Here is a 26,187-nt window from a genome sequence, read left to right as displayed (position 1 = left end):
GCAGGAAGAGATAAATCCAGACAGTGCAAGGATGAGAACAAGGAAGAGGCCTACATAAGGAGGGAGGGGCGCCCTCACCGTTCACAGTGGCGGCACTGGATTAGTAGGTCTTCTTCCACGTATGGGGCGTGACAGATAGGGCAGGTCACCAGGCTGGCACAGGGCCCGCAGTGTGTGTAACTATTTTGCCATTCACAGTGGAAGCCAGGGGAGGCGGCCCCACACTGCATACAAGACACACACCTGGTGGGAGCAGAAAAACAGACCTTCAGCACCTAAACCTACCCAAGGCAACAGAGACACCTTCACACTGAGAAGCAAGCAACCAGCCCGGCCTTCTAAACCCAGCCTCTGTCATGTTAGCAACATTGCACCCCTCCAACATCTCTGGCCCAGGCCCCTCAAGGGCCCGGGTCTCCTTACCACTTGCACTTCCAGCCACCCTTGGGCACAGTGAGCAGTGGCGGGTCCAGGCAGTACGTGTGGTAGCTAATGTCACAGTCATCACACAGCAGCAGGCGCGAGGGGTCCGAGGCTTGGCCACACACCTCACACACAATGCACTCCACGCAACGCCAGCCCTTTAGTAGCATCACCTTGGTGATCTGGTGTAGAAGATGGCAATGCCTCAGGGTATGACGTACAGGAGAGGGAAGATCTCTTAGGGGAGGGTGGGACTTACCATGGGTAGGGCTGGAGGACCTCGGTGCCCATCCGAGCACAGGAAGGCCGCGCAGAGCACCCTCATCCCCAAAAGCAGTGGTTCTAAACTTAGGCTCCTGGGGATCCCCACCGACCAGAGAACAACCTCACCCAGCCACTGCTTCATTACAGTCTTTCACTAGCCAAGTCCCCAGAAAGACTGGGGGTAGAATTAGGTTGTATTTCCCGCAATTTTTCTTGAACATTTAGAACCCGCTACTGTTAAGAATTAATGAACATTAGCAGTCAACAAGTTCTAAATCGACATTAACGAAAACCCCAAAACAAGTGATCACGCTTGGGTCAAAAACAGTGCTTTCACCTTGTAAACATGTGCTTATAATTTTGATTTTATACTTTATCTCCAGGCCATATCATGTTTTCTATTAGTAAAGCTCTCACAGCTTATACAACAGATTCAATTATACCCCTAAATCATGGTCTACCACCAAGAAACGTAATAAAGACCACCACGATTTCCAGAGTACTTTGCCCCAAGATGAATTTGATAACCACTAGTGGCTGATAAATAACTTCCAGGACCAACAGCCACTTTAAGTAGTGTGACCAGTCATCAACTATACTCGAATTTTAAAATTAAAACAAACATGGGACGCCTGGGTGGCTGAGTCAGTTAAGCATCTGCCTTCAGCTTGGGTCATGATCCCAGGGTCCTGGGATCGAGTCCCGCATCAGGCTCCTTGCTCGGCGGGGAACCTGCTTCTCCCTCTGCCTCTCTCTCTCTAGTAAATAAATAAATAAAATCTTAAAAAAAAAAAGTAAAACAAACAAACAAACAAAACATAGTGTGACCGGAACTGGGGCCTAAGATAAGAAATAACTGATCCCATTCCCTGGCCCAGGACTCTTGGGCCTTGAACTCACCTTGCTGTTGACACAGTAAGGGTGATAGCACTGAGAACACTGGGAACAGGCAAGGAGGTGGCCCTCTGCCCCCCGGCCAAAGCTGCCACATACCACACACATGTCCTAGAGAAACACACAGAAACCCAAATGTCCAAACTGGTCTCCTCAACTCACTCAGTCCCAGTGAGCAACTACAACACTAATCTGAAAGGAGGGAATCAGGGAACCAAAAACCCACCCCCCGTCACTAGGACACTTAGCCATCATGGACCTGTTCCTTCCTAGCATGCCTAATCTGAATTGGTACATCCTGACATGGGTAAAAGGAAGGAGAAGTAAAAGGAAGGTAAGAAAGATAAAGACTGGTCAGGATGAGAGAGTAGCTTGTCTGACAAAAGTCTATCAGCTTCGAGGTTATTCAGGTGAGGACGTACATTAACTTCCCTAGGCCATAACCTCCGATAGGGCAGAGACCATGTCTTGCCTTTTTCACTGCTATACCCCTTGCTCCTAGCTCAGTGCCAAGCTCAGAGGAGACGCTAAAGAGAAATTTGATGGACGGATAAACAAACGAGCAACATGATGCCGAGTCACTGTTTTCTCATTAGCTGGATATCCCCAGAAGTCAGTCCTTGGTTTGGTTTTCCTCATTTACCCTCCCGCCAAAATACGCACACCCAGTGTCGGGTCTGCTGGGTCTCGGTGCTGAGGACGGGACTGCCCCGGTCAAGCATGGTACCTGCATGAGGACAAACTTGTCTGTGTTGGAGAAGAGAACCACAGTATTTTGCATGGTGTCGTCATCGTCGTCTTCTTCCTCCTTGCTGGGAGAGCTATCGATATCAGCAACCTTACAGGCAGAGAGTTGTGGCAAGTGAGGCAGCTACATCTGCCCCCACTAAGCTGCTTTCCTCTTTGGTGTTGGGGGAAGGAGGCGTGAACCCCTGGCTAGGATGAAGGCCAGGAGCCAGCACTAAGAAGCAGAAGAACACCCCAGCTCCCAAACTGGGGCTCAGCCCGACAGCAGAGATTTCAGAGGAGCCCGGGGGCCAGGTGGACAAAGGAGCGCAGACAGAGCTGGACGGGCCCTAGGCTAGCGGGCAGGTAGGTGAGCGTGCAGGGGACTGGCAGCGTTTAAAGGGTGCTTAATCTTGAAGGGGCCAGCTGAAGCATGTTTGGGAAATGGGAAGCCTCTCCTTACTACCAGAGTCTCAATGGAAGAAGTAGTTGATTTTAGCCGGGCCCGTCCTCTCCCACGTCCTCCATGAGCTCCTCCACGCGGCCGGCGTCTTCCTGGGAAACTACTACTGCGACCCTGAGTGAGGGAAGAGGGTGGTTACAGTGGCAAGTCGGGAGCTCGTGATCCTGCAGCGTGCCGGGGCCGCGCGCTTGGGGGTGGGGAGAGAAGAAACGAATGGACAGAGCATGAGAGTTATTGACAAGGCCCAGGAGTCCCAGTCAGGGCAGGGCAAAAGCCAAGCTCTCAGACAGCAACAGGTAGGTAGCTCCGGCTCAAACCATGCCCCTGTCCCAAGGAGAAAGAGGGGCCAACATGGCACGAGGAGAAACACGCTGGCTAGAGAGACCTGAACTTCTAGTCCTCGCTCTCCGAGTGACCACGAACCCGGGCAATTCACTTCCCCCTCTATGTATCAGTGTTCCCCTTACAGAAGAGGACGCACCAAAGGATCTCTGAAAGGCTAGGACTCAATAAGCCAAGCGGGAAGCTATCAGGGACACAGGGCTACACCCCTGACAGTGGCATCACGTTGACCACCACCAGTGGCCGGATAGCCTCTCACCTGTTTGATGCGGGAACGAGCTGGGGAGCTGCGCCGCCTCCCCTTGTCCCCCTCGGCTTTGCCTCCACCAATAGCTGTCCCAGCATCACACAGCAGCGAGTCATCAGTCTCTGGCAGCGAGTCAGTACAGAGCCGCAGGGAGCCCTCATCTCGGGCTGGACTAACGTCTGTAGATACCCCCAGCTCCATGGACAAGGAGCCGCCCCCCTCGGGGTCGGGAGAGCCTAGCAGGGGCTCTGAGCCAGGAAAACTGGCACTGGCATCGCCCTGGCTCAGATTAGAGATCTCATTAACGATGTCGGATTTGATGAGAGCGGGTGGGGTAGGGGCCACTGGTACACGTAGCCCCTCTTGCTCTTCACAGGGTGAACCCTGCCCTGCCTGCTTGCCTTCTGGGCCATAGACCTCCATAGGGGTCACAGGGGCCAGCTCCTCGGGGTCCAGGAGCACAGGGGAACCCTTAAGTTCACCAGCCAAACTGCCAGGGGTCTGTCCAGCCTCTGCCTGTGAACCAGGAGTGTCAGTCCCATCCAGAGGGGCTGTGTCTTCCCCCAGACCAGAGAAGTCATCCAGAGCTGGGGCAGGGCTGGGTGCAGGGCAGGAAAGGTTCCCCATGGGGGAGGGGACAGGACTAGTAGGGCTGGGTTCCAAGGCTGGACACTCAGGTTCTGGGACTTTCTCAGTCTCCATCTCATGCGGCTCAGCCTCGTCTGAGACCTCCACTGCCTTCTCCATGGGACTCAGCGGGGAGGGAATGGACAGTGCCAGAGCAGGAAGAGAGCCCTGGGAAGGAGGGGAGTTTTGGGGAGGCAGGGAATGCTGGCGGAGTGGAGAACACCGAGAGGGAAGGGGCTCCATCAGGATGGGAGAGGCTGGTCCCATTGGGGAGCCTGGAGATGGGGGGAGGATCATAGGGGGTACAGGCTCAGGGTCAGTGCAGTTAGCTTCTGGCGGTGGGCTGATGGGCGTCTCAAGGATGGGGGCAGCCAACGGCGACTCAGGGTCACTGTCCCCTTTGGCACCAAAGGGGTACTCTAACTCCCCCAAAGGGGACAAAGCCGGCGGGGCCACAGCCGTGATAATGGGCGAGAGCGGAGGAGGAAGAGGATCTGGAGAGAGAGAGAAAAAGGGAGGCTTTTAGATTAGATGTGCCATAAAGGATTAAGACTGTCCCAGATAAGAAGGTATTAACATCCCTTTACCTGGTGGCATCAGCTGAGGTGACAAGGATGGCTCCCCGGATGGGGACAACGGCAACTCCTCAGGTAGAGGGGACAGAGGTGGTTCCCCAGGCTCAGACAGGGCCGGCTCTCCAAGCAAGGGGGATAGAGGTGGCTCCCCAGGTGGGAGGAACAAGGGCAATTCCTCAGGTGCAGGGCAGAGGCCTGGCTCCTCAGGGGGCTCTTCAGGTCGAGGGGACAGGCGCGGCTCCTCAGGCCGGGGGGACAGGCGCGGCTCCTCAGGCCGGGGGGACAGGCGCGGCTCCTCAGGCCGGGGGGACAGGCGCGGCTCCTCAGGCCGGGGGGACAGACAGGGCTCCTCAGGTCCAGGGGACAGACAGGGCTCCTCAGGCACAGGGGACAGGTGCAGCTCCTCAGGTCCAGGGGACAGGTGCAGCTCCTCAGGTCCAGGGAACAGGTGCAGCTCCTCAGGGGCAGGGGACAGGCATGGCTTCTCAGGCCGGGGGGACAGACGCGGCTCCTCAAGCCAAGGGGATAGACGCAGCTCCTCAGGCGCGGGAGACAGGCATGGTTCCTCAAGTGCAGGGGACAGGCGCGGCTCCTCCGGCCGAGGGGACAGGCACAGCTCCTCCGGCGGGGGGCTGAGTCGTGGCTCCTCAGGCAGTGGCAACAGGGATGACTCCTCTAGCGGCAGGGTCACGAGTAAGTCCTCCGGTGGTGGAGAAGCAGGTGAGTCTTCAGGTGGCGGGGAAGTGGGTGAGTCCTCAGGTGGTGGGAATAGGCGTGAAGCCTCCGGTGGTGGGGACGTGGGAGATTCCTCGGGCGGTGGGGACAGGGGAGATTCCTCAGGCGGTGGGGACAGGCGTGACACCTCAGGCAGGGGGGACAGGCATGATACCTCAGGCGGGGGGGACATAGGTGAGTCCTCAGGTGGTGGGGACATGGGCGAGTCCTCAGGTGGTGGGGACAGACGTGATGCCTCAGGTGGTGGGGAGAGGGGAGACTCCTCTGGTGGAGGGGACAGCGGCGATTCTTCAAACGGTGGGAACGGACGGGATGCCTCAGGTGGTGGAGACATAGGAGACTCTTCGGGTGGAGGAGACATGGGTGACTCCTCAGGGGGTGGAGACAGGCGAGATGCTTCAGGTGGTGGGGACGTGGGCAACTCCTCAGGTGGGGGGGAGAGGGGAGACTCTTCAAACGGTGGGGATAGGGGTGACGCTTCAGGTGGTGGAGAGAGGGGTGTCTCAAGTGGGGGAGATGGGGGTGACTCCTCTGGTGGAGAGAATGGTGACTCCTCCAGTGGAGAAAAAGGTGATGATTCAGGTGGAGGAGACAGAGGAGACTCCTCAGGCGGTGGAGAGAGGGGTGATTCCTCCGGCGGCGGGGACAGGCGCGATGCCTCCGGTGGTGGGGACGTGGGCGATTCCTCAGGTGGTGGGGACAGGGGCGACTCCTCAGGTGGGGGCAGCAGTGGCATCTCCTCATTTAGGGGGACCTCCAACCGGGGCTCAAGTTGGGCCCCTGCTCTCCCTGCAGACATAAAACACTATGCTCCCACCTAGCCCAGCTCTACTTCATAGAGTAGGCGAAGCAGACACTGTCCCTTGCCACAGAACAGACAGGAATTATTTTCAGGGACCCTCAAACCCCACTCACCTAGTGGTTTGGCTTCACATTGCAGGGGCCCCGGTTCCTTGGGTTGCATAGAGGTCACGTGCCCACCCTTTGGCTGCCCTTGGCATGCAACGTACAGAGCTTCGGGCTCATCAGTGGGGGTATCGCCAGGCTCTGGGGGTGAGAACCTGTAGAGGGTACAGGGGAGCAGGCACCGTGGCTCTCGTCAACTGTCAACCCCTAGAGAGCACACCAGGGCAGGGCGGGAATACTACAGATCATGCTGCCCACCTCGGGGCTCTCCTCCCAAAGTCAACTTGCTTTCACATGTCCCCTGCGGGTCTCAGTACTTCCAAACCCCCCCTCCCTATCTCTTCCAGTCCACACTACTTACCTGCTACAGACAGGGGGATGCTGCTCAGCAACAGAACTGACGAGCTGTCCTCCCTGGGCTTTGTGACAACGGTGACAGAGTGAGTAGTTTTCATACCACTCAGAGTTGGGATTCAGCTCTGCTGAGCCTGCCCCACAGGCCCGGCATACCCGGCATGCCTAGGGGAAGGAAGCGGGCAAAAAGAGGCACTGGTCAGAGAGCAGCCTGGAGAATAGCGCAGGACTCTGCACCACAGAGAAACAAGAGGCTGTAGGTGGGCAGAATTAGGGAGAGGAAGGCTGAATCGGGGGATCTTCACCTTGCACTTCCAAGAGTGAGCAGGCAGTTCCTCCATTGGTGGTTTTAGGCAGAAGGTATGGTATCCTTTGTCACACGTCTCACAGACCAACATCTTAGAATCATTCCCAGGTTTCCTGCAGGGACATGGGGAACGTAACGGGGTCCTTCCTCCCCTCATTTTCAACCCTAAGCCCTGCTTCGCTTCACCTACGGCTTCTCTCCTGCCCCCCACTTCTTACCTGCAGGCTTGGCACACTTTGCATTCCGGGCACTGCCAGCCAGCACGCTTGCGGGCGGTAAGAGCAGTGTCCAGGCAGGCCCCGTGATAGTGATGCCCGCAACTGGTACAGAAGAACAGGTCACACAATTCCCCTGGCCCCTCACATACCGCACAACGAGCCTCCTCTACAGTGGGAAGAGACAGAGAACGCGGGTCAGCTACGGATTCCCTGCAGGACTCGGCACAGCGCTCTCCACATAACAGACATTCCAGAGGACACAGAATGAACAAGCAACAAAGAGTTGAGTATCTGCCTAACACATGCCAGGCACTCTTCTAGGCACTGCGGACGCCACAGTAAGCAGGACACGCAAGAAGTCCCTGTGCTCCCAGGTTCGCCCCTATTTCCGTGGGGCACACAGATGGCGCTGTGCAGAGCACCCAGCCCCCGGGGCACACCTGGCCCCTCATCTGCCCTAGGGCCAGAGGGCAGGGCTTCTTACCCAGATGTGCAGCCCCCTCACTGTGCTCCGGGCATAGCAGCTGCAGTGTTTTCATGGATAGGAAGGAACCGCTGGCAGTCGCGCAGGGGAAGTGGTAAAGCCGCGCACATCCGGGGGAGCGGCAAGGGATGGAGGCACCGAGCCGGGTGCAGTGGGAGCAGCGCTGCCGGGGTGCAGACAGAGTGTCAGTGCCCACCACTCTCTCCCGAGCAATGGGTCGGCCACCAGCCCCGCCTGTCTCCCCACTGCCCTGCTCAGCCTAGGCTCTCAGAAGCCCGCCAGCCCGGCCGGCTCTGCCCTCTGCCTGGGCAGCCCCTCAGCTCCAGCCACACCTGTGAGATTCCTGAGAAGATGGCCTTGTCCACACCACATAGCTCTGGGCCCTCCTGCCCCCACACGCCCGCCGACCACGCAGCACACCAGTGGTGAGCCCAGCAGGACCCTTCACGATGGAGAGGGGTAAACAGAAAGGACAGAGTTAGCAAACGAGTAACCACTGGCTCAGGACTGCTCAGCCCATGCCCCCCTTCCTGCCCAAGTCGGCCACCCCACCTCCCCTCACTTACCTCCAGGTTCTCCTAGGTGGGCAGGTGTCAGGCCCTCCGGGAAGCCAATCTGTGACAGGTCCTCACTGGGCAGCGCTGCCTCGTTGGGCCCTGGGCTCCCCCCAGGGGACACCACTGGACACTGGGGCCAGTCAAATGGCAACTCAAAGCGCCGTAGTTCCCGCTGCCCATGTAGACTGGGCTCCCCGCAGTTACAGAGAGCACAACGCCGCACTGGACCCCCACTGTGGACATACAAGCATCAGCACCATGCCGGGCCCCGGCCCAAAGGCAACCCTAACAAGTCCCGTGATTTGGCATGCCTATGATTCCCAAACACTCAGCTTCCTAAATCTTCCTCCCTGAAAGCTGAGCTTCTCGGGCGCCTGGGTGGCTCAGTTGGTTAAGCAACTGCCTTCGGCTCAGGTCATGATCCTGGAGTCCCTGGATCGAGTCCCGCATCGGGCTCCCTGCTCGGCAGGGAGTCTGCTTCTCGCTCTGACCCTAACCCCTCTCATGTGCTCTCTTTCATTCTCTCTCTCTCTCTCAAATAAATAAAATCTTTAAAAGAAAAAAAAAAGAAAGCTGAGATTCTCAAATCAAATCTCTGTATGCCTTTATATCCTCATTTCCCAAACTAGTTACCTGCAGTCCTGGGGAGGCTCCTGAAGCCTAGGACCTCCAGAACTGGGCACAGAGACCTCCCCCACATGTGGGTTGGGAAGGTCTGGCTCAGTGGTGCCTGACTCCTCAGAGGCTGCAGGTCCATCAGCTGAATGAACAGAGAGAGAAGCATACATCAGCCATCATCCTCTATATGATACTAGTCCACTCATCAGACCCTGGAGATTAACCAAAACCCTTGGTAGATCACAGTGATGGCAATTTGCCTTTTGTTCCAAAGAACAAAGTCCTTCAATTACCTGTTTATTAGGCAGACTTAGCTTCTGTCCTTGTGTCAGGGCCTGAAACCTAAGGTTGCCTGGGAAGGGCAGAAGGCTGCCAGCAAACCCAGAATTTGCCCTACTCACCTGCCGGTTCTGAATCTTTATCCTCACCAGGCAGCTTCTGGCTGTCCATCCCTCTCTCCGACTGGGCAGGGCCCTCTCGGGGAGACCTGTCGGGAGCCAAAAAGAAAGATCTATATGTCTAGTAAGTCTCCCCAACTAAACACTTTTCCCAGAATCCTAGAAGGAAAACAGCTATACCTAACTAGACTTTACAGAAAATCGAGAAAAGCCACACCTACAAACTCCTGTTCTAATAACCAGGAAGGTCTTTCTCCTTAACCCTTATCCCACTACCTACTTCTTCCCCAGATAAACACCTACCATATTCTCCCACTCTGGATTCTCAGGGGATCCACTCCCCTTTCCCCCTTCCTACCTCCTGCATGAGAGTTCCCAGGGCAATAGCACCCAACTAGAAGCATATCCAATCTATATCTAGTACCACCCATTGCCTCAGGTCTGAGCTCTTGGCTCCTGGTGAGCCCTATTCCCTGGCTTTTTTCTTCGGATCTCAAGTCAGCTACCATCCTAGACGTATGTCAGTGCCAACCCAAGGGTAGCCATAACCCAAGAAGTCTGAGTCCAGTCAAAATCCCTCTCCCAGAGACAGAGCCTGAGGTCTTGCAGGATGGAGACTACATCACTGAAACTAAAGCCCAGCTATGGATGGATCTCTCCCACTTCCACGGGTTTCAACCACGAGATTCCAATCACAACAGAAGAAACTCCCCAATTCCCCCCCACTGCCCATCCAAATCCAGCTCAGACCCCTGCTGTGACTGAGCTCAGGATCTCACCCAGCCTGAAGGCCTCAGGTCGTTGCCCTTAGCAACGCCAACTGCCCTTCCTCCTCAGATGTCCCTAGTAGTTAACAGAAGTGGGCCTTAAGAGTTACTGAGCATGTGTAGCCAGGCTTGAGGCTAGGCATGCTGGGAGTTGTAGTCTCAGGAAACACACTGCCACTTGGAGGAGTTCTAAACCGGGGAGGACACAGCAGAGCAGAGTAGCTTCCTTCCTCTTCCGTCAAGCAGGGTTTCCACACACACTATGGGGGCGGGGGGTAACGGTCCCCTTTCTACAGTATGCCTGCCTATACCAGAGCCAAATGAAACACACTGAAGTTATACCTAAGAAGGTATGCCCACCCTTTAGGCATATTTTCCTAAACCCCAGAGGGAACTAATAAGCACAGTACAAAAAAGAGAGAAGTGAAGAGTTACAGAGGTGAGGAAGAAGAAAGACATCTTTTAGAAGAAGGGAATAAAGGGATAGGTGCAAGCAGCTCTTAACGGGAAGGGTAGGGGCGTAAGCAGAGAAAAGAGTGCAGAGTGTTCCTAAGGATTGGGGGTGGGGGCACGGGAAAGGGGAAACCCCTAAAACGACTCTAAATAAAATTTGAGAAATTTCTCTCTCCCACCTTTTCCACTCCTCTTTTTTAACCAGAGGGTCCACACCAACCTTAGTAAGGACAAGCGTCTCTTCCCAAACCAAATACCCCAGTGGTCGACCACTGGGGCTGAGTGACTGGGGCAGATGAGATGGGGGAACCCTCAAAGGGGCCCAGGATGGGTAAATCAATTACCTAAGAACCACAATTATCACTCCTCTTTCCCTGAGCATACACTCCATTTCCAGAGACTGGCAACACATCTTCTGTGACTTATCACAGGAAAAGAAGTTTTGTTTTACTTTTTTTCCCCGTCACACTCTCAGAATCTACTAGATTGGGAAAGATACAATGTTACCTCCATTCCCAGGTCATCTCTTTCCCAAACCTGTCACACAATCACACCTGAAAGGAAAGTAGGAAGGTCATCTGGCCAGCTCACAGAAAAGTAGCTCTGGGACTTCAAGGGGCCCTTAGAAGCCACTGTTGGGAAGCAGGGGTTCGAAGTCAGGGCCCCAGCCAGGTCCCTTTTCCTATTCAGTCATTCAAGGCCTGACCACACCCAGAGACTTCAAAGTTGCCTAAATGTGTGCACCTTACTGTACCTTACCACTACATGACCCCAAAGATCCTCCACCAGCTCTGCTCTCACAGTTAAGGCCAAAGGAGTCACAAACAGTAAGAAATAAAAAGCAACAGTGATAATACAGGAGGTGGGAGGAGGACTGCCTCACACAAGGCCAGAGGGACAAATTCCTCTGCCCTCCCCCGAACGCAGCCCTCTCAAGCTGGTGAGGCTGGCACTGCTCACGGAGGTACAGAAACCACCTTTGTCCAGCCTTGGAAGACAGAGTACCAACATCCTCCAAAGCCAGAGCCTCATTCATGGGGCCATGGAAGATAGATCAAGCAGCAAAGAGTAGAGTGTCCTCCAAGCTGTACCAAAAAGAATCTAGGGGTACCTCCAAGAAGCCTGGACTCCATTTCTCTACCCTGCAGTCTAGCACCTGCACCCCAATGCTGAGTCCCAGTTGCCAGGCCCCTGAACGGATCAAACAAATGAAGACCACAGGTTCCCCTGTCCCATCTTTCACAGCCAGAAATCACACACACACACACCCAAGGGTTTTTTTTCCCTGGATCTAAATTGGGTTAATACCTAGCTAGGCTTCCTCTGGGAAACTAGAGATCCCAGAGAAGTACAGATCTAGGGAGTAAAACGGTGCTGGCTTCCCTTAGTCCTGGGCCTAAGAGGCCCAAAACAGCAAGGAAGAAGACATGGATTCGTCTCAACCCACTCTCCCCCACTGCCTCCATCCCAGATCAATAGCTTTAACTCCATTTTCCCAGCCAAAGGGGAAATGGAGGCTTGGGGAGGTGAAAGGCTGAAATAGGCCCTTGAGTGAACAGCTCTTCTGTAGGACTCAGGACTTCCTGGTTCCCAGCCTGAGAATCAAACCACACCTCTCCCCACCCCCATTTTAGGCCAGCCCTCCAGGAAAAATCCAAATGGCAATACTGGCCCTGTCGACCCTCCAGACTGTCTCTGGGTCATCCTGGGGTTAGCCACAGCTAACAAGGAGAGGTCCCTCCCAAGGAAGTTCTTTGGGGCCAGACAACAGGAGGGACGCTCCTGAGGAGGCAAAGGCAGAGAGATGGGTGACAGCTAGCCTCACTCCACCACCCCTATAGCACCTCTCAGCTCAGGGTTACCACCCAGAAATCTTTCAAGAGCAAAATCCCTATTTTCTCCTTTCCAAGACCAGGCCCAAAGGGAGCTAGCCTATGTACGTTGGAGGGGGTGGAGTGAGGGAGCAAAACACACCAGCCAAATCCCTGCTGGGCAGCATGACAGCTGTGAGAGGGGCTGTCCCAGCCCAGGGCCCAGAGGCATGAGGCTCATGCTGCACCCTTCGTACACTCACATACACACCCCTTCTTCCCCCAACACCTCCTGCCAGGGTTGGAAACACAGGCTTCAGCAGAAACAGCTCTGAGCAGGTCATTTCTCCTCCAAAGAGGGACAGGCCACCCTATTCTGCAGGCTTGGGACAAGATCAGAGGACCAGTTAACATTCCCTGATTGAAAAGGGTTGGAGAGGTCTGGGAGGGGCCTGTGGGATTGGCCAGGGACTTATGGGCAACCAGCTCTCCGCACCAGGCCCAGAGAAAGCGGGAGACAAAAGCCATTTTTTTGCAGCCCACATTCGCAGGGAGCAAATCTCAACAGCCTCCTCTATAATCCCCTAGAGATTATGTCCATCCCCAGAGGAGGAGAGGCAAAGCAGACTAAGACAGCACTAGGCCTCGCTGGGGTCACTTTGCCAGGCAGGGGCAGTTTAAAGTTGAACAGCAAGGCCAGAGCTGCCCCCAGCCCCGCCTCCTTCTCGCCCTAGCCACCCCCTTCATCACACTAGTCAATTTCCACACACTCTCCCCTTTGCACAGTGAAATAAGGCCTGGTGAAAGACCTAGGGTTCCTGGAGTCTCCCAGAGACTGCTTCTGGGTGCCCGGATGGGCAAGAACAACCTTAAAGTCCAACCTGGCATTAAGTCTGACCTGGCAGGGGCACTCTATCCTCCCTCCCAAAGTTGTTCTGTTCCCAAGGCCCACAAGGAACCCTGAGGGAGAAGCAGCCAACTGGGATTGGTGCTGGCATCAGGGCCTGGGTCCTAGTTTAGCAGAGCTTCCCCCCAACACAAAAATAAACAGGCAGAAAGGCGATCTGGCCAGGTTCCCAAACTCCCGTGGTTCCCTGAACCCCCAGTCTTTAAAGAGGCACAGCCCAGACACCAGGCCTCAGTTCTGCCCCGGCGACTGGCTCAGGTTCCCTTGACAGACCCTGCCAAAGGAACCCTCCTCAGCTCTGGCACCCCTTTCTCCAACCTAAAGGCCAGCTCCGGCCAAGATAGTCCATCTGGCTATGCCCCCAGTCCAACCCTTTCTGGGCCCTGGCCGGGCAGACTTCACTCACCTCTTCACAGGGCGATCCAGAAATCCTCATCCGAGAACATGGCCAGAGCCCGGGCCGCTCCCCGACCTCCAACCGCCAGAGCGATCACAGCCGCCCCCCGCACGGGGGGGCTTAGGGGGGCCAAGAACGGTAAATCCAGGTCGGAGTGGCCACCCTCCTCCCCCCCCCAAAAAAGCAAGAAGCCAAAGAAAGGTTCTCTGCCTCGGGTTCCAGCAGTTTAGGTTTCCATGGACAGCCCCAGGGCGGCGAATCCCGAGCGGACACAAAGAGAGCACCGGTGGCTTTGATCTTGGGCGAGCAGGCTCCGCATCCGCGTCGCCGGGCGGCCTCTCAGTCCTAGGGCCGGGCCAGCGCCCCGGCCGCCCGCGCCGGGCTCGGGCGGAACGTCGAGGCTCTCCAGATGGAACGTCGAGGCGCCTCCCCAGCAGCCCGGAAGGAATGCCGCGCCGCCCCGCGCCGGGCCCGGATGGAACGTGAGACCCTCGCTGGAGCGCCGAGCCCCTCTCCCCGCCCGGGCCGGCGCCCCGGGGCCGCGCGAGCTACGGCGACGCGGAGCCGGCGGGGCCGCGGGGCTGAACCTGACACACACCCAACGCCGGGCTCCTCGACCCCGAGCGCTCGCCCTCTGAGGCTTCGAGCCCCCCACCTTCTGCTCCCCCCCCCCCGGGGAAGGGAGGAAGGTAGGTGGGCGAGGAAGAGGAAGGGGCGGGCGGTGCGAGCCCTCTGCCCGCTCCCCTCCGGCCGCTCCAGGCCCGGCGCTCGCCTCCCTTCCCCTCTGGCCTCGGGAGCTGCCCCGCCCCCGGCCTGGCCGGCTCTGATCGGCGGCACCCCTTCGACCCCCGGCTGGCTGTGATCGCGGGGGGCCTAGAGGTGCATGGCCCAACCCCGGCTCCCGGCACCGGGGGGTCAGGAAACTGAGCGGAAAGTGGGGAACGAGGCAGCCATTTGCAACCGGAGAGGAAAGTAGTGCAGCGCGGCGCCGCTCCGCCTCCCCCCCTCCGCCTCCTGTTCGGCCGGTAGGGTGGTTCCTGCGAAGGGGCTATTTCCTGGCCCAAGATCTCGGCAGCGGTCGTGGAGATTCGGGAAGCCTCCGGCGCGAGATCCGGGGGGGCCTTTTGCCTGGGGAACCCCACTCTAGAAGCGGAGAAAGGAGAAGACGCGGCCCTATTTTGTGTTGGAGCGGAGCGGCGGAGGGATACGGCCCTCTCGGAGGAAAGGTTGTGACTCTGCAGTTCTACGCACACGCTGCGGGATCCCTCCGCTTCGGGTTAACCCCGACTGCGCCGGGCCGGCCACTGTGCAGACACGTGGGAATGAAGCCCCCCTCCTCTGCGCCCCGGCCCTGGACCTGCCTCCTTCACCGCCCGGCTGGTGAAACTAGGACTCCGGCCACTTTCTAGTTCCGTTCCCTTGCAGTTCTCGGCCCCTGAAACCACCTGCCCCCTTGCCTTGGCCAGGGGCAATCTTTCGCGGGAGGGGGATGGAAGAAGAGCCAGGAGATTGGCCGCTGCTCTGCATCCTGGGAACTGGAGTCCGCAAATGGAGAAAGTGAGGCACGGCGCCTGGCGCTGCAATGGGTGGGTTCTTGCCACGTTCGGGGGCCCGAAGGAAAGCGGGACGAGTACCTAGTCGTTCCTTCTGGCTCTCAAACCCCCTCCTGAGGAAAGAAGAGTCAGTGCCCACACAATCACCACACACACACCTCCCCCATCAAAACATAAATGTGGAATTTCCTTCCTTTCCCGGGTGCTCCCACTCCGACCCCCAGTCTTTCTCTCGGGACCTTCAGGCCCTGTGTCCCCTTTTCTAGTAAACAGAAGGGATGGACCTTGGAGCCTTGTTGCTACCTGGCCGGAGTGCTGTTACTCTAGACAAGATCCCAAAACACTACTTGCAGGCATTCCCCCACACACCCCAATAAGTCTGGGCAAGAAGGGATTGGAATGCCTTTTCTGCATTAGCTGTAACCACGGCTGAACAGAACGAGACAAATTAACTATGTGCTAGATACTTAATATATTCTTAGTTATTTCTCACCCTCGTTATGAACTAAGTGGAATTAAGTCTATGATGATGAGATTGAGGCTAAATAAAATAGGCAAAATTTCCCAACGGACCACATCAAGTGACATCCATGGGTCAAACCAATGGCCATGTTTTTCCTAGGATTATATATATTTATATAATAAAAAAAATTTTTTTAAGGAGGACGTGGAGAAAGAGGCAAATCAGGTACAGGGCTGGTTTTGTGGGAAAGGGTTTACAGTGTTGTCCTATAGAATTTTCGGCAATGATGGAAATGGCACTAGAGCTACACTAATTTGGCTTAGCCACATGTAGCTATTGAGCACTTTGAAATGTAGGTGGTGCAACTGAGGACCTTTTTGTTTAATTTTAATACTAAATTAAAACTATGTGAAATGTGGCTTCCATATTGGACAGTGCAGAAAACCTAAATCCGTACCAACCAGTCAGGTTCATAGGAGGGATCAGAACTAGGCATATCCTGTGCTAGCCACACAGTGGCATCATATACCCTGCACTGACCATGCAGTTCTAGTTCAGCAAAAAAAGTCCAGGGGCGACCCACACCTGTCCCAGCTATAATGAATAAATTAACTGAGACAGGTTGGAAAATGGGGGCGCGTGCCTGGCTCAGTCAGTACAGCACACTCTCTTTATCTTGGGGTTGCAAGTTCGAGTCCTACATTGGGTGTAGAGATTACTTAAAATCTTTAAAAATAAATAAACTTTTTAATTTTAAAAAAGTTGGAAAATGGAAGGTCCCTCTCTACTCTATACCCAGAGGCCGGGAGGCTGACCTTCACCAAAAAGACCTCCCATAATATAGCCACTGTTTCTTAAGGGTTTATTATGTATGAGAGACTATGCTAAGCATTTCATATATCACCCCAATTTAATTCTCAACTCAACCTTATGAAGGTTTAACTGCACTTCGTAAATGAGAAACTGAGGCTCAGCCAGGTTAAGTGACTACACAAGGTCATACAGCTAAGTGGAAAAGTATTCCAACCTAGCCACTAACTACTATTCATGACTTTTATCAGGCCTTTGAGATTGCTTGATACACTTTTAGAAAACTTCAAACATTTGTAAGTCTATCCCAGACCTCATGGAAAGGGCAGCAGGGCAATAGACAACCTATAGTGAGTATTCCAGGTCAGATGTGCAAAAGGACCTCATTTTAATGTAAGGAGAGTGTGGTGACAACCCTAAAAAGAATCCTAAACCACTGAGATTGCTCTTTGGAGAATGCTCCTTCCAGCAGCCCTTATTTTTTAGATTCTAGATTAGAGATGCAAAAGCAGCCGGCAAAACTTTCGAAAACTAGCATGACACACAATCGCCCCAACTGTAAGCCCAGCTAGCCAAGAGTCGGGCTCCAGCAAGATCACGGCTAAGATTTTGCCCATCCTCCCCAACTAAGTGCATGGACAGGGTACCTCAGACTCCCTCACGTGGCAAGAGAAGTCTGTGTTCTCCCTGTGAGGGATACTATTCCAGTAACACTCATAAGTCCTTGGAGGAGGTATTAGGCCAGTTAGGACCTAGGTCTGATGGGGGTGGTGGATGAGCAGAAAAAGTAGAGGCAGCTAGGACCAATTCTTCCTAGCTGAAACGTCCACCCTCTTACTGAGATGGCAGGTTAAGAAGAAAGAGTAGAAGTAGGGGCGCCTGGCTGGCTCAGTCCGTTGAGCAGTCAGCTCTTAATTTTGGCTCAGGCCATGATCTCAGGGTCATGAGATCGAGCCCCCGGAATCTCGAGAGTATCTCTCTCCCTCTCCCTCTGCCCCTCCCCCTCCCCAGGCTCAGGCACATGCTCCCGCATGCTCTCTCTCTCAATAAATAATCTTAAAAAAAAAAAAAAAAACGGAAGCAATACCCTTTCACACCTAAAAAAGTGGCACAATTCCAAAAGTGTGAAGGGTGTGAAAAGGTCACCCAAGGTATGAAAAGACCAAAGAACATCAACTTAATGAAAGGCTCTGGGGACATGGGAGTGGAAGGATGGATACACAGCATTATTTCTTACTTTACTCAACTCTCTTAGAAAGCCAAAATCTTCACCAACACTTCAGTCCCTGCCTCTACACTCCTTCTCAATTATTACATCACTAGGATGAGGGGCTTCCTTCCTCCCCAAACCTTAGCCTCTCTCTGAGTGCCAGCGAATGCCAAGGCCCCAGGAGGGAAGCTAGGTCAGCATGCGGCAGCTGGCCACTAGAGGGCGGTATTTCTGTAGTTAAGGGGACCTTGAGCGTCTATAATCCTGGATGGAGTGGCAGCCAACTGGTACCGGCATAGGAGAACCTAGCAGAAAAGAAAGGTGAGAAAAACTAAGCAGTAAGTCTTAGGCTAATGGTCCTCCTGAATGAGTGAGGCACGAGGAATAGGAATGAAGTAGGAGGAAAGAGTTAGCCCTGATTCCCCACCAAAAGTCACAGTCACCACTCCTTGGAAAAGGAGATACTGGCCCTGAGCTCTCCCCACATACAGAGAAGCCAGCGACAAAAAGATTTCTCAGTTTATTTGCATATATACATTGTCACCCTAGGGAGCCAGCTCCACTTCAGGAATCCCCAGCTCCCCTCACCCAGCCAACGCCCAAAACCTGCACAGAAGACAGGGTCCTAAATAAACAATGCTTAGGACTCGTATCCCAACCCTGCAGGTTATAACAATTCATTTAGCAAAAACAGAGGACTAGAGGCCAGTCCCATGAGACATCCTTGCCCCATTGTAAACATTGACAACCAGGCCATTAGAGCCTGGAAAAGTGTGCAAACATGAGGGTACCACACTGTGTGACCAGAGGACCAGGGACACAGCTGGCAACCATACCCGTGAAGTCCTAAGGGCCTATACCCCCTGGAGCCTGGCAAGTGCCAGGGGCAGAATCAAGGCAGCTACCCAATGCCTGAGGGCTCACATGAGCCGGCAGCGGCGCTCTTGCCCATAGGAATTCTCTACCCGGGCAATCTCCTGGATGACTTTGGTGAAGATGCCTCGAGTCAGCTGCAAGGGACAGAGATTCGGGGTGGGGGGGGGAAAGTCAGTTCATTGCCAATACGACCCAGCTCTGAGGTGTATACCCCACTCCCCGACCATCCTCACCACCAAGCAGTGCCATAAGAAAAACACTGCTACCCTGATTGTGCCCCTAAGCTTCAGGCCAAGCACCTGGTTCTCTCGAGCAGATGACTCCATAAATGTCGCACCCCAGGACTCTGCCAGCTTCTTCCCTTCAACTGCCTGGACCTCCCTAGAAGCAAATTTGGAACATAAAGATGGAAGATAGCAATGTCCCCATGTTCTCTGCAAAATCATTATAGAATCTAGACTTCCTCTGACCCATCCTGTTTCTAAGGTTTGGGAGGTGGGTTGGGGAAGGAGAAAAATAAAGGAGAACTCAGAAGCCTAGGACTGAGGCTTGAAATATGAAATTATAGCTTTTGCGATAGAAGGGTTATCTTGCCTTAACCTTCAAGTTAGAAACAAAAAGAGGTGAAATGATTCATTCAAGTCAGTGGCAGAGCCAGGACTAGAGCCTGACTGTTAGTCCATCTCACTTTCCTTTGCCTTGAGCTATAGAGATCTCCGTACCTGTCTGGAGAGAGATCTGCTTTGTTTCCCACTAGCACCACCGGCAGCCTGTGAAGAAATAACAGTTACTACAGGATCCCCTTCCAGTCTGCCTGGAACCCAACTCCCTTCGCATCGGGGCTGGACAACTCCCCAGCAGATCAGACAGGATTTGTCCTGGTCTCCTCCCTCACTTGGACCCTCCACTCTCTTCCATCTCCTCATGTCCATACTCTGTCTCTATCTCCCAGGGCCACTTACCGAGTTTTCCCGTGGCCTTCATGTAGCTTTTGGTACAGACTCTCAATGACTTGGAAGCTTTAAACACAAGAAATGGAGCTATAAACTTATTCTGGGACAGCCCTCAGACGCTCCCAAGTCCCCCACTCATAACCTTGGTCACTTACCTATGCAGAGAGGTGACAGAATACACAAGCACATAACCATGGACCCCAATGATGAATGAATAGGGCAGAATGCTGTACTCATCCTGACAAGAAACAGAAACATCAACACCTAGATACACAACACTCAGATGGCAAAGGTTGGTGGGTTGCATCCTGGGGACCCTCCCTGGGGCACTCCCTACTCCAGTCATTTCTATTAGACAAGTATTTACAGAGTAGCTCCAATGTGCACTGCACACTACCGGCTGCTAAAATGCTTTTCTTTTAAAACTACTTCACAGATAGATGAGCCATGGAGGCAACCAGACTTCATCATCTCCCATTACTGAACTGCCACATTTAGATTACCCTACCCCAAACTGGTACCTGCCCTGCTGTGTCCACCAGGTGTAGGTGAAACTCATCTTTGCCAAGAGTCACTATCTTGCTGTAAGCTGAAAAGAAAAGAAAACTTGACTGTGAGGTGCCTTGTAGGGCTAGCAATGTGTGCCCCGATGCGTTCTTAACTCTAGGGGTGATATATAGATGGGCCAGGACCAGGGAGCACTCCAGGCAGCTGGAGAGACAATGTCAAGGTTCTTATTGTCTAATCTACACCATCCTGGATGCAGTATCCTGCAAAATCCACACTCCAGCTCAACTAATAGAACAAGATTGCTAGAGAAGAGATTATATTTAATGGATAATTAAATCGGCCCCTTGGCACCAGGAAAACCCCAGATTACAGAATTAGGTGGGGCAACAAAGACCTCCCTGCTCCATCCCTAGGGGAGAAATCTACTCACTGTTCTCCACTGTAGGATCATAGCCTTCCAGGAACTCGCCCTCCACAAACTGATGTGCCAAAGATGTCTTCCCTGTGGGAAGCAGTGGTAGTTGTATCCAAATCATCCATCCACATTTACATCCTCTGTCCTTTCGGACTGTGGCCCAGGACTAAAGAGGACCCCAAATTAGCACCCTAGCCTGTGGGTGCCATGCAATGTTTTTCCTTAGCCTACCCTCACCCTCTTTTCGCCTTGGGTCTCTGCACCCTGGCCACCGGATGCATTCAGTAGCGCCGCAGGAAGCCTTTCCTGCCGCCTTTCCGCACCCCACCCCCGGGAAGAGCCGGGATTCCCCTAGGATCAGGTCTGCCCCGCACCCGGACACCTGAGACTTGCCACCCACACAGACCGCGCCCCCGTCATCAAAGCCTGACCCCATCCCCACCCCTCCCAGGTTAACACAGGGGACCACTCTGGTGTTCCTGCAACCAAGCCCACATTAACCCTTACATGCTCCTACTTCCTGCAGCCCTCCACACACTACCACCACCCCAGCCTTTCCTCCTCCATCCTTTCAATCCTCGTCCTACAACCCCGTTCTAACGATGCCACCATTCCTCTCTGGGTCGCGTTCCCGCGACAGCGCGCCTCCTCTGGCCACAAAGCCGCGGTGCGTCCGTGCTCTCCCCAAGGCTGAGACTCACCTACAGAGCGGTACCCGAGGATGACCACCTTCCTGTAGCGAACTAGCGGCATGGCAGTAGCCGGCCCCGAGGGGCTTGCCGAACTGCGGGCTGAAAGAGCCCTAAGCAGAGGAGATCAGAGTGTAAGGCAGGCGCAGCAACCGGCACAGCAAAGTCGCTCACCCCGAAGCTGCCAGGGACAAGCTAGAGGGAAACCAAAACAAGCGCCGCGCCCGGAGCTGGCCACGTGATCACAACACAGCAAGACTAACGCGAGGGAGCCGGGCGCCGGGGGATCTACAGTGCCGCGCCGCTCCGGGCTCCGCCCCCCAGGCCGCTCGCCATTGGTTCATTAGAAAGAATAAGGGCGGGGCCGTCAGCGGGAGGGAAGGGTGGGCCTCACGTGGAGCAAGAGAACCAGGAGCTGCGCCTGCGCAGACTAGAGCCGGTTCATTCATAAAGAAACAGAAAGGAGCCCGGGGTCCTAGAGGTGTTTGCGCATTTTCAACCTAGCAGAAGCGGCTGCGAAGAATCGTGGATGGAAAAATATTCGTTGTGGCTGGGCTGGAATTTCTTCTCAGAAGATTCTAGGCTTCCCTTCTGCGAGGTCTCTGAGATCCTTGGATGGGGGGGGAAGGCCCAAATTCCAAAATATTACCTCTGTTTCCCCCAGACTTTGGCCCCAGATCTTTTATTGTCGATTTCCCCAGTCTACCAGGATCTTCGGAAATGCGATTCTTATTCTTGAGAAAGTCGTTAGAATTTGTGGCCAGGTCGTCTGAAATTTTGTTGTCATCATCATAATCAAATGCATTAATTTATTCAACAAATATTTATTATGCATATGCTATGTGTTTCAGGCATTGTTCTAGCTTTGGGGATAGAGTGAAGAACGTGACAGACGTCTCTGTGCTCACAAAGCTTAAAACCTAGTTGGAAGGGACAAACATATAAACAAGGAAATATTAGATGGTATTAAGTGATATAAAAGGTGGTATAATAAGAAATGGCCACATTAGATTAGTAATACTTCCTCTCAAAGGAATCCCTATTTAAATTGAGGTCTAGGGGCGCCTGGCTGCCTCAGTCGTCAAGCGTCTGCCTTCAGCTCAGGTCATGGTCCCAGGGTCCTGGGATGGAGCCCCGTGCCGCCCACCGGGCTCCCTGCTCAGCGGGAGGCCTGCTTCTCCCTCTTCCACTCCCCCTGCTTGTGTTCTCTCTCTCACTGTGTCTCTCTCTGTCAAATAAATAAAAATAAAATCTTTAAAAATAAATAAATAAATAAATTGAGGTCTGAAAGACAATAAGGAGCCAGTTAGCGTGAAGTTCTGACAGAAGAATCCATCAGTGCTATGGGTGCTACGATGAAAATAAATTTGTTAAATTTCAGGAGAAAGGGAGGGAGAGAGAGTGTGTGTGGACCTAAAGCAGATGAAATCTAAGAGGATGGCAGGGGCCAGGCCATGTAAAGAAGTTTGGGTACCCAGAAAGCAGTTGAGGATCTGAATATCTGAACTGTATTTCTAAAAGTTTTCCCTGGTTAAAAATAAATAAATAAATTTCTCTCATTGTGAAGAATGAGGGGGACAAGGGCAAGAGGGGAAGAAGGGAGATCAGCTAGGAGACTTACTTGTAGTCCAGGTGAGAGGTGAAGGGGGCTTGACTAGAGTTGCAGAGATGAATGAAGTAGAGAATTTTGGATACATTTTGAGGCTGAGGTCAATCTGATTTGCTAAAGGATTGGATATAGCAGGTGAGGGAGGGAAAAAGAAGAAAGAAAACAGCTAGGTTTATGGAGTTCTACTTTGCGCCAGGTGCATCTCATTGTTATCTCATTTAATATTCACAACAGCCCTAAAGTTGGTAATTGGTATTTTTTATCCATTATCTACAAATATTTATCAAACAACCATCATACCCCATGCACCCTTCTAGATGCTGGGAATAGAGCAGCAAACAACACAGACAAGGTCTTTGCTCACAAGGAGCAAGTATTCTTTTGGGAGAAGACCAACAATCTACAAATGAACAATAAATAAACTACAATAAAAAAGTAATAACTGCAGTGGGAGGAAAAACAAGGTATTAATGGGCTAGAGAGTAATGGGGTGCGGTATGCCCCTTCTTTTATATGGTATCCTAGAAAGCCTGAGGAGGTGACATTTGTACCTGAGGCTTGAATGATGGGTAGTTATTATCACCCTTATCTTACAGATGTGGAAACTGAGACTTAGCCATATAGATAGCACACAGAAGGTAGTTCTTCTGGAAGGGCTTCATGAAGTAGGTATGTAGCAGTTAGACTGTACCGGAAGACAGGCTTTGTATAACTGTGGAACTATCTAATGCTTTAGAAAGTCCAAATATACAAAAGTTGTTTCAAAGAGCCACTTACTCTGGCCTCAGAAAGGGACCCAAAAAGCTTTTCAACTGGCTAAAGGAAGTTCCTTGCAGACCAGCAATTTTATGTTGAATTATTTGGCCTGAGTGAGGTTGGTGGAGATTCCAGATTGGGTCTTAAGCACTGCAGGGTAGAACAAAGAACTATATTCAGTGAAATTCAATAAAAATCTATTCATCTCCTACTTTGTACCAGATACTCACACTTGCACCACCTGTTGCACAATATGGATGTAAAGATAAATGAGATGCCTTTTGTGCTGTTTTTCTTTCCAGATTAACTCTCTATTCTTTTCCACCCAGATTTGTTTCCAGGAGGCAGACCTTGCCCCCTGGATCCCAGCAGAGTTCAGCCTAAGGGAAGCCCTCACAGAAGGTCAGATGGAGTGGGGAGAGTATCTGTGACCCCCACTGAAGGTCCTAGCACCCCTCAAGTCACTCCTCCAATACCCCCCCCACACACACACATCTCTTGTTTTGTTTCTAGTTGCTTCCGGCCTTTATTGGTGACAGCTTCTCTGATACTCACCTTAAGGTACTGCTGTACCCCTGTGGTTTCCCAATACCTTTGTAAATAGGTTCTTTATTAAATCATTCTCAAATTCTCTTGTTTTCAATCAGGAGGAAAGCAAAAGGGCTAAGACGAAGGGCTTCTTCCTCTTGTGGCTTTTTCTTTTTATACAGGGAAAGAAGATCTCACAGCAGATTTTCACCTAAAAAAAAACCGAACTATTATACGGCCATCTCTAGATGCAAGGGAGCCTGGAAATTTTAGCATTTTCTTTTCTACCCTCAATAATAAAGGAAGGCAAAAGAGAAGGTGATTCAGGGGCGCCTGGGTGGCTCAGACGGTTAAGTGCCTGCCTTCAGCTCAGGTCATGGTCCCAGGGTCCTGGGATTGAGCCCCGCATTGGGCTCCCTGCTTGGTGGGAAGCCTGCTTCTCCCTCTCCCTCTCCCTGCTGCTCCCCCTGCTTGTGCTCTCTTACTCTATCTCTCTCTCCCTGTTAAATAAATAAATAGATAAACTGCTAAAAACAAAAGACAAACAGTGTTAAAAAAAAAAAAGGAATAAATGTTCAGTGAGCCAATCCACAAGACCTGCACACCTCAGGACCAAGATATTAGTTTATTAAATATTAATCACCTTAGAGAGTAATGCATAAATGGTTACTTTGTAAAGATCACAGATATACAAATATAGGGTCAACTAAAGAAAGTAAAATATTCTAATGGCAGGTAAATGGGCTTGGAATAAAATTTCTAGAGACAGCATCATATATTTTGCTATGTCTCAAACAACTGAGATAAAATAAAGATTAAATGCTCTCAGGAAACTGTTTTAAGTATCTCTATGAAAAGTGAAAACATTTTTACTATGTTTGTATCAAAAGTATGGGTTCCGGGGCACCTGAGTGGCTCAGTCGGTTAAGTGACCAACTCTTGGTTTCACCTCAGGTGGTGATCTTGGGGTCCTGGGACTGAGCCCTGTGTCAGGCTCTGCGCTCATTGGGGAGTGTGCTGGAGATTCTCTCTCCCTTTCTGTCTCCCTCTACCCCTCCCCCTTCTCGTGCTCTCGTTCTCTAAAATAAATACATAAATTATTTTTTAAAAAGTATCGGTTCCAGGGGCACCTGGCTGGCTCAGTCTGTAGAGCATGCAACTTTGGGTCTCAGGATCACAGTTTGAGCCTACCTTGGGCATAGAGATTACTTAAAAACAGCAACAATGATGACAAAAACTTGGTAGTTTAAAAAAAAACAATGTATTCTTTCTCCTGGTTCTGTGGGTTGAACTGGCAACTCTTCTGTTGTGTCTCTTGGACACACTCCTGTGGTTACCAGAGGCCACAGACCCTGTTGGGTGGCCCTTTCCTCCAACTACAGCTAGTTACAGATCTTTCTGGGTTCTTGTAACCCTTCCTTTCCTGACCCCTTCAGGCCTAGGGGTTCCTTCTAGTGTTCCTCGCTGATGCCAGACTCAATGTTTCACCACTCTGGTAGATATTCTTTAACCCTACCCACAACTTTACGAACAGTATGAACAGCTCTCTTGTTATATTTTCCTCAGTTCCCCCATTTGAGTGTGCAATCTGTTTTCCCCAAGGACTCTGAATGATATACCTCTGAATGTTAATGTTATAGAGGGAAAATTATCAAGTAAAAGATTAGAGGCAAAATTATATTACATCACTGTATGAGTAGCTAGAAGCATAGAGGAAGAAACCATTCTCAAGAAAAAAAAAAGAAAGAAAATAAGGAAGAGAAGAAGGGAGGAAAGGAAGGAAGGAAGAAAAGGAAGGAGGGAAGGAAGGAAGGACAGAAGGAAGGGGCTTGTTTCTGTCTGGAAAGATCTGAGATTTCACATGGTACTTGATAATTGAGCCGGGCCTTAAAGCTTGAGAAAGCCCTAGGGAAAAAAGCAAAAAGTTAAGGGAAGACTGTGTGTCCGGAAATACAGAGTGGACCCTGCAGCACTCTGTGTGTATGGGCTGTCTGGAAATTAAACCTGGATATTAGACTGGGATCAAATCAGGGAGGTCTTTGAATGCCAGCTTTAAGAATCTGATTTGTGGGGCGCCTGGGTGGCTCAGTTGGTTAAGCATCTGACTCTTGATTTCAGCTCAGGTCATGATCTCAGAGTCGTGAGATCAAGCTCCACATGGGGCTCTGTGCTGGACCTGGAGTCTGCTTAAGATTCTCTCTCTCCCTCTCCCTCTGCTCCTCCTTCACCCCCATGCACGTGCTCTCTCTCTCTCTCTCTCAAAAAAAAAAAAAAAAGGAATTTGATTTGGGGTGCCTGCCTGGCTCAGTTGGTAGAGCGTGCAACTCTTGATCTCGGGGTCA

General features: G+C 52.5%; 2 protein-coding genes across 10 annotated transcripts in view; both read right to left on the bottom strand.

Moving 5' to 3' along the window:
- Positions 1-14,670, bottom strand: part of KMT2D (lysine methyltransferase 2D) — a 39,938-nt gene extending 25,268 nt beyond the window's left edge. For 6 of the 9 annotated variants that reach the window (XM_073882038.1, XM_073882043.1, XM_073882044.1 and 3 more), the window contains exons 1-17: positions 13,483-14,670; positions 9,142-9,227; positions 8,756-8,882; positions 8,132-8,355; positions 7,898-8,007; positions 7,566-7,728; positions 7,082-7,247; positions 6,862-6,976; positions 6,564-6,721; positions 6,212-6,357; positions 4,574-6,085; positions 3,372-4,480; positions 2,771-2,884; positions 2,309-2,419; positions 1,588-1,692; positions 424-605; positions 79-243 (exon numbers count right to left, since the gene is read on the bottom strand). In XM_073882038.1, coding sequence (XP_073738139.1) covers positions 79-243; positions 424-605; positions 1,588-1,692; positions 2,309-2,419; positions 2,771-2,884; positions 3,372-4,480; positions 4,574-6,085; positions 6,212-6,357; positions 6,564-6,721; positions 6,862-6,976; positions 7,082-7,247; positions 7,566-7,728; positions 7,898-8,007; positions 8,132-8,355; positions 8,756-8,882; positions 9,142-9,190 — 4,556 coding nt within the window. In that variant the 5' untranslated portion in view covers positions 9,191-9,227; positions 13,483-14,670. The remainder of the gene's footprint in view (positions 1-78; positions 244-423; positions 606-1,587; positions 1,693-2,308; positions 2,420-2,770; positions 2,885-3,371; positions 4,481-4,573; positions 6,086-6,211; positions 6,358-6,563; positions 6,722-6,861; positions 6,977-7,081; positions 7,248-7,565; positions 7,729-7,897; positions 8,008-8,131; positions 8,356-8,755; positions 8,883-9,141; positions 9,228-13,482) is intronic. The other 3 variants (XM_073882042.1, XM_025883109.2, XM_073882039.1) reach the window with 2 other exon arrangements.
- A 3,359-nt stretch (positions 14,671-18,029) lies between these two features.
- Positions 18,030-21,195, bottom strand: RHEBL1 (RHEB like 1). Its single transcript, XM_025882913.2, has 8 exons — positions 20,965-21,195; positions 20,279-20,350; positions 19,860-19,927; positions 19,494-19,576; positions 19,348-19,404; positions 19,108-19,155; positions 18,685-18,766; positions 18,030-18,519 (listed from the first exon to the last, which is right to left on the bottom strand). Exons 1-8 carry the CDS (start codon positions 21,014-21,016, stop codon positions 18,430-18,432), a joined length of 552 nt encoding a protein of 183 aa, XP_025738698.1. The 5' UTR covers positions 21,017-21,195; the 3' UTR covers positions 18,030-18,429.
- Positions 21,196-26,187: the final 4,992 nt, after the last annotated feature.

This window comes from Callorhinus ursinus, unplaced genomic scaffold, assembly GCF_003265705.2.
Source record: "Callorhinus ursinus isolate GAN/ISIS: 27379988/994484 unplaced genomic scaffold, GSC_fseal_2.0 scaffold44, whole genome shotgun sequence".
Lineage (NCBI taxonomy): Eukaryota > Metazoa > Chordata > Mammalia > Carnivora > Otariidae > Callorhinus > Callorhinus ursinus.
Note: the sequence above shows the minus strand (reverse complement) of the source record. Positions and strands in the feature narration are given on the sequence as shown.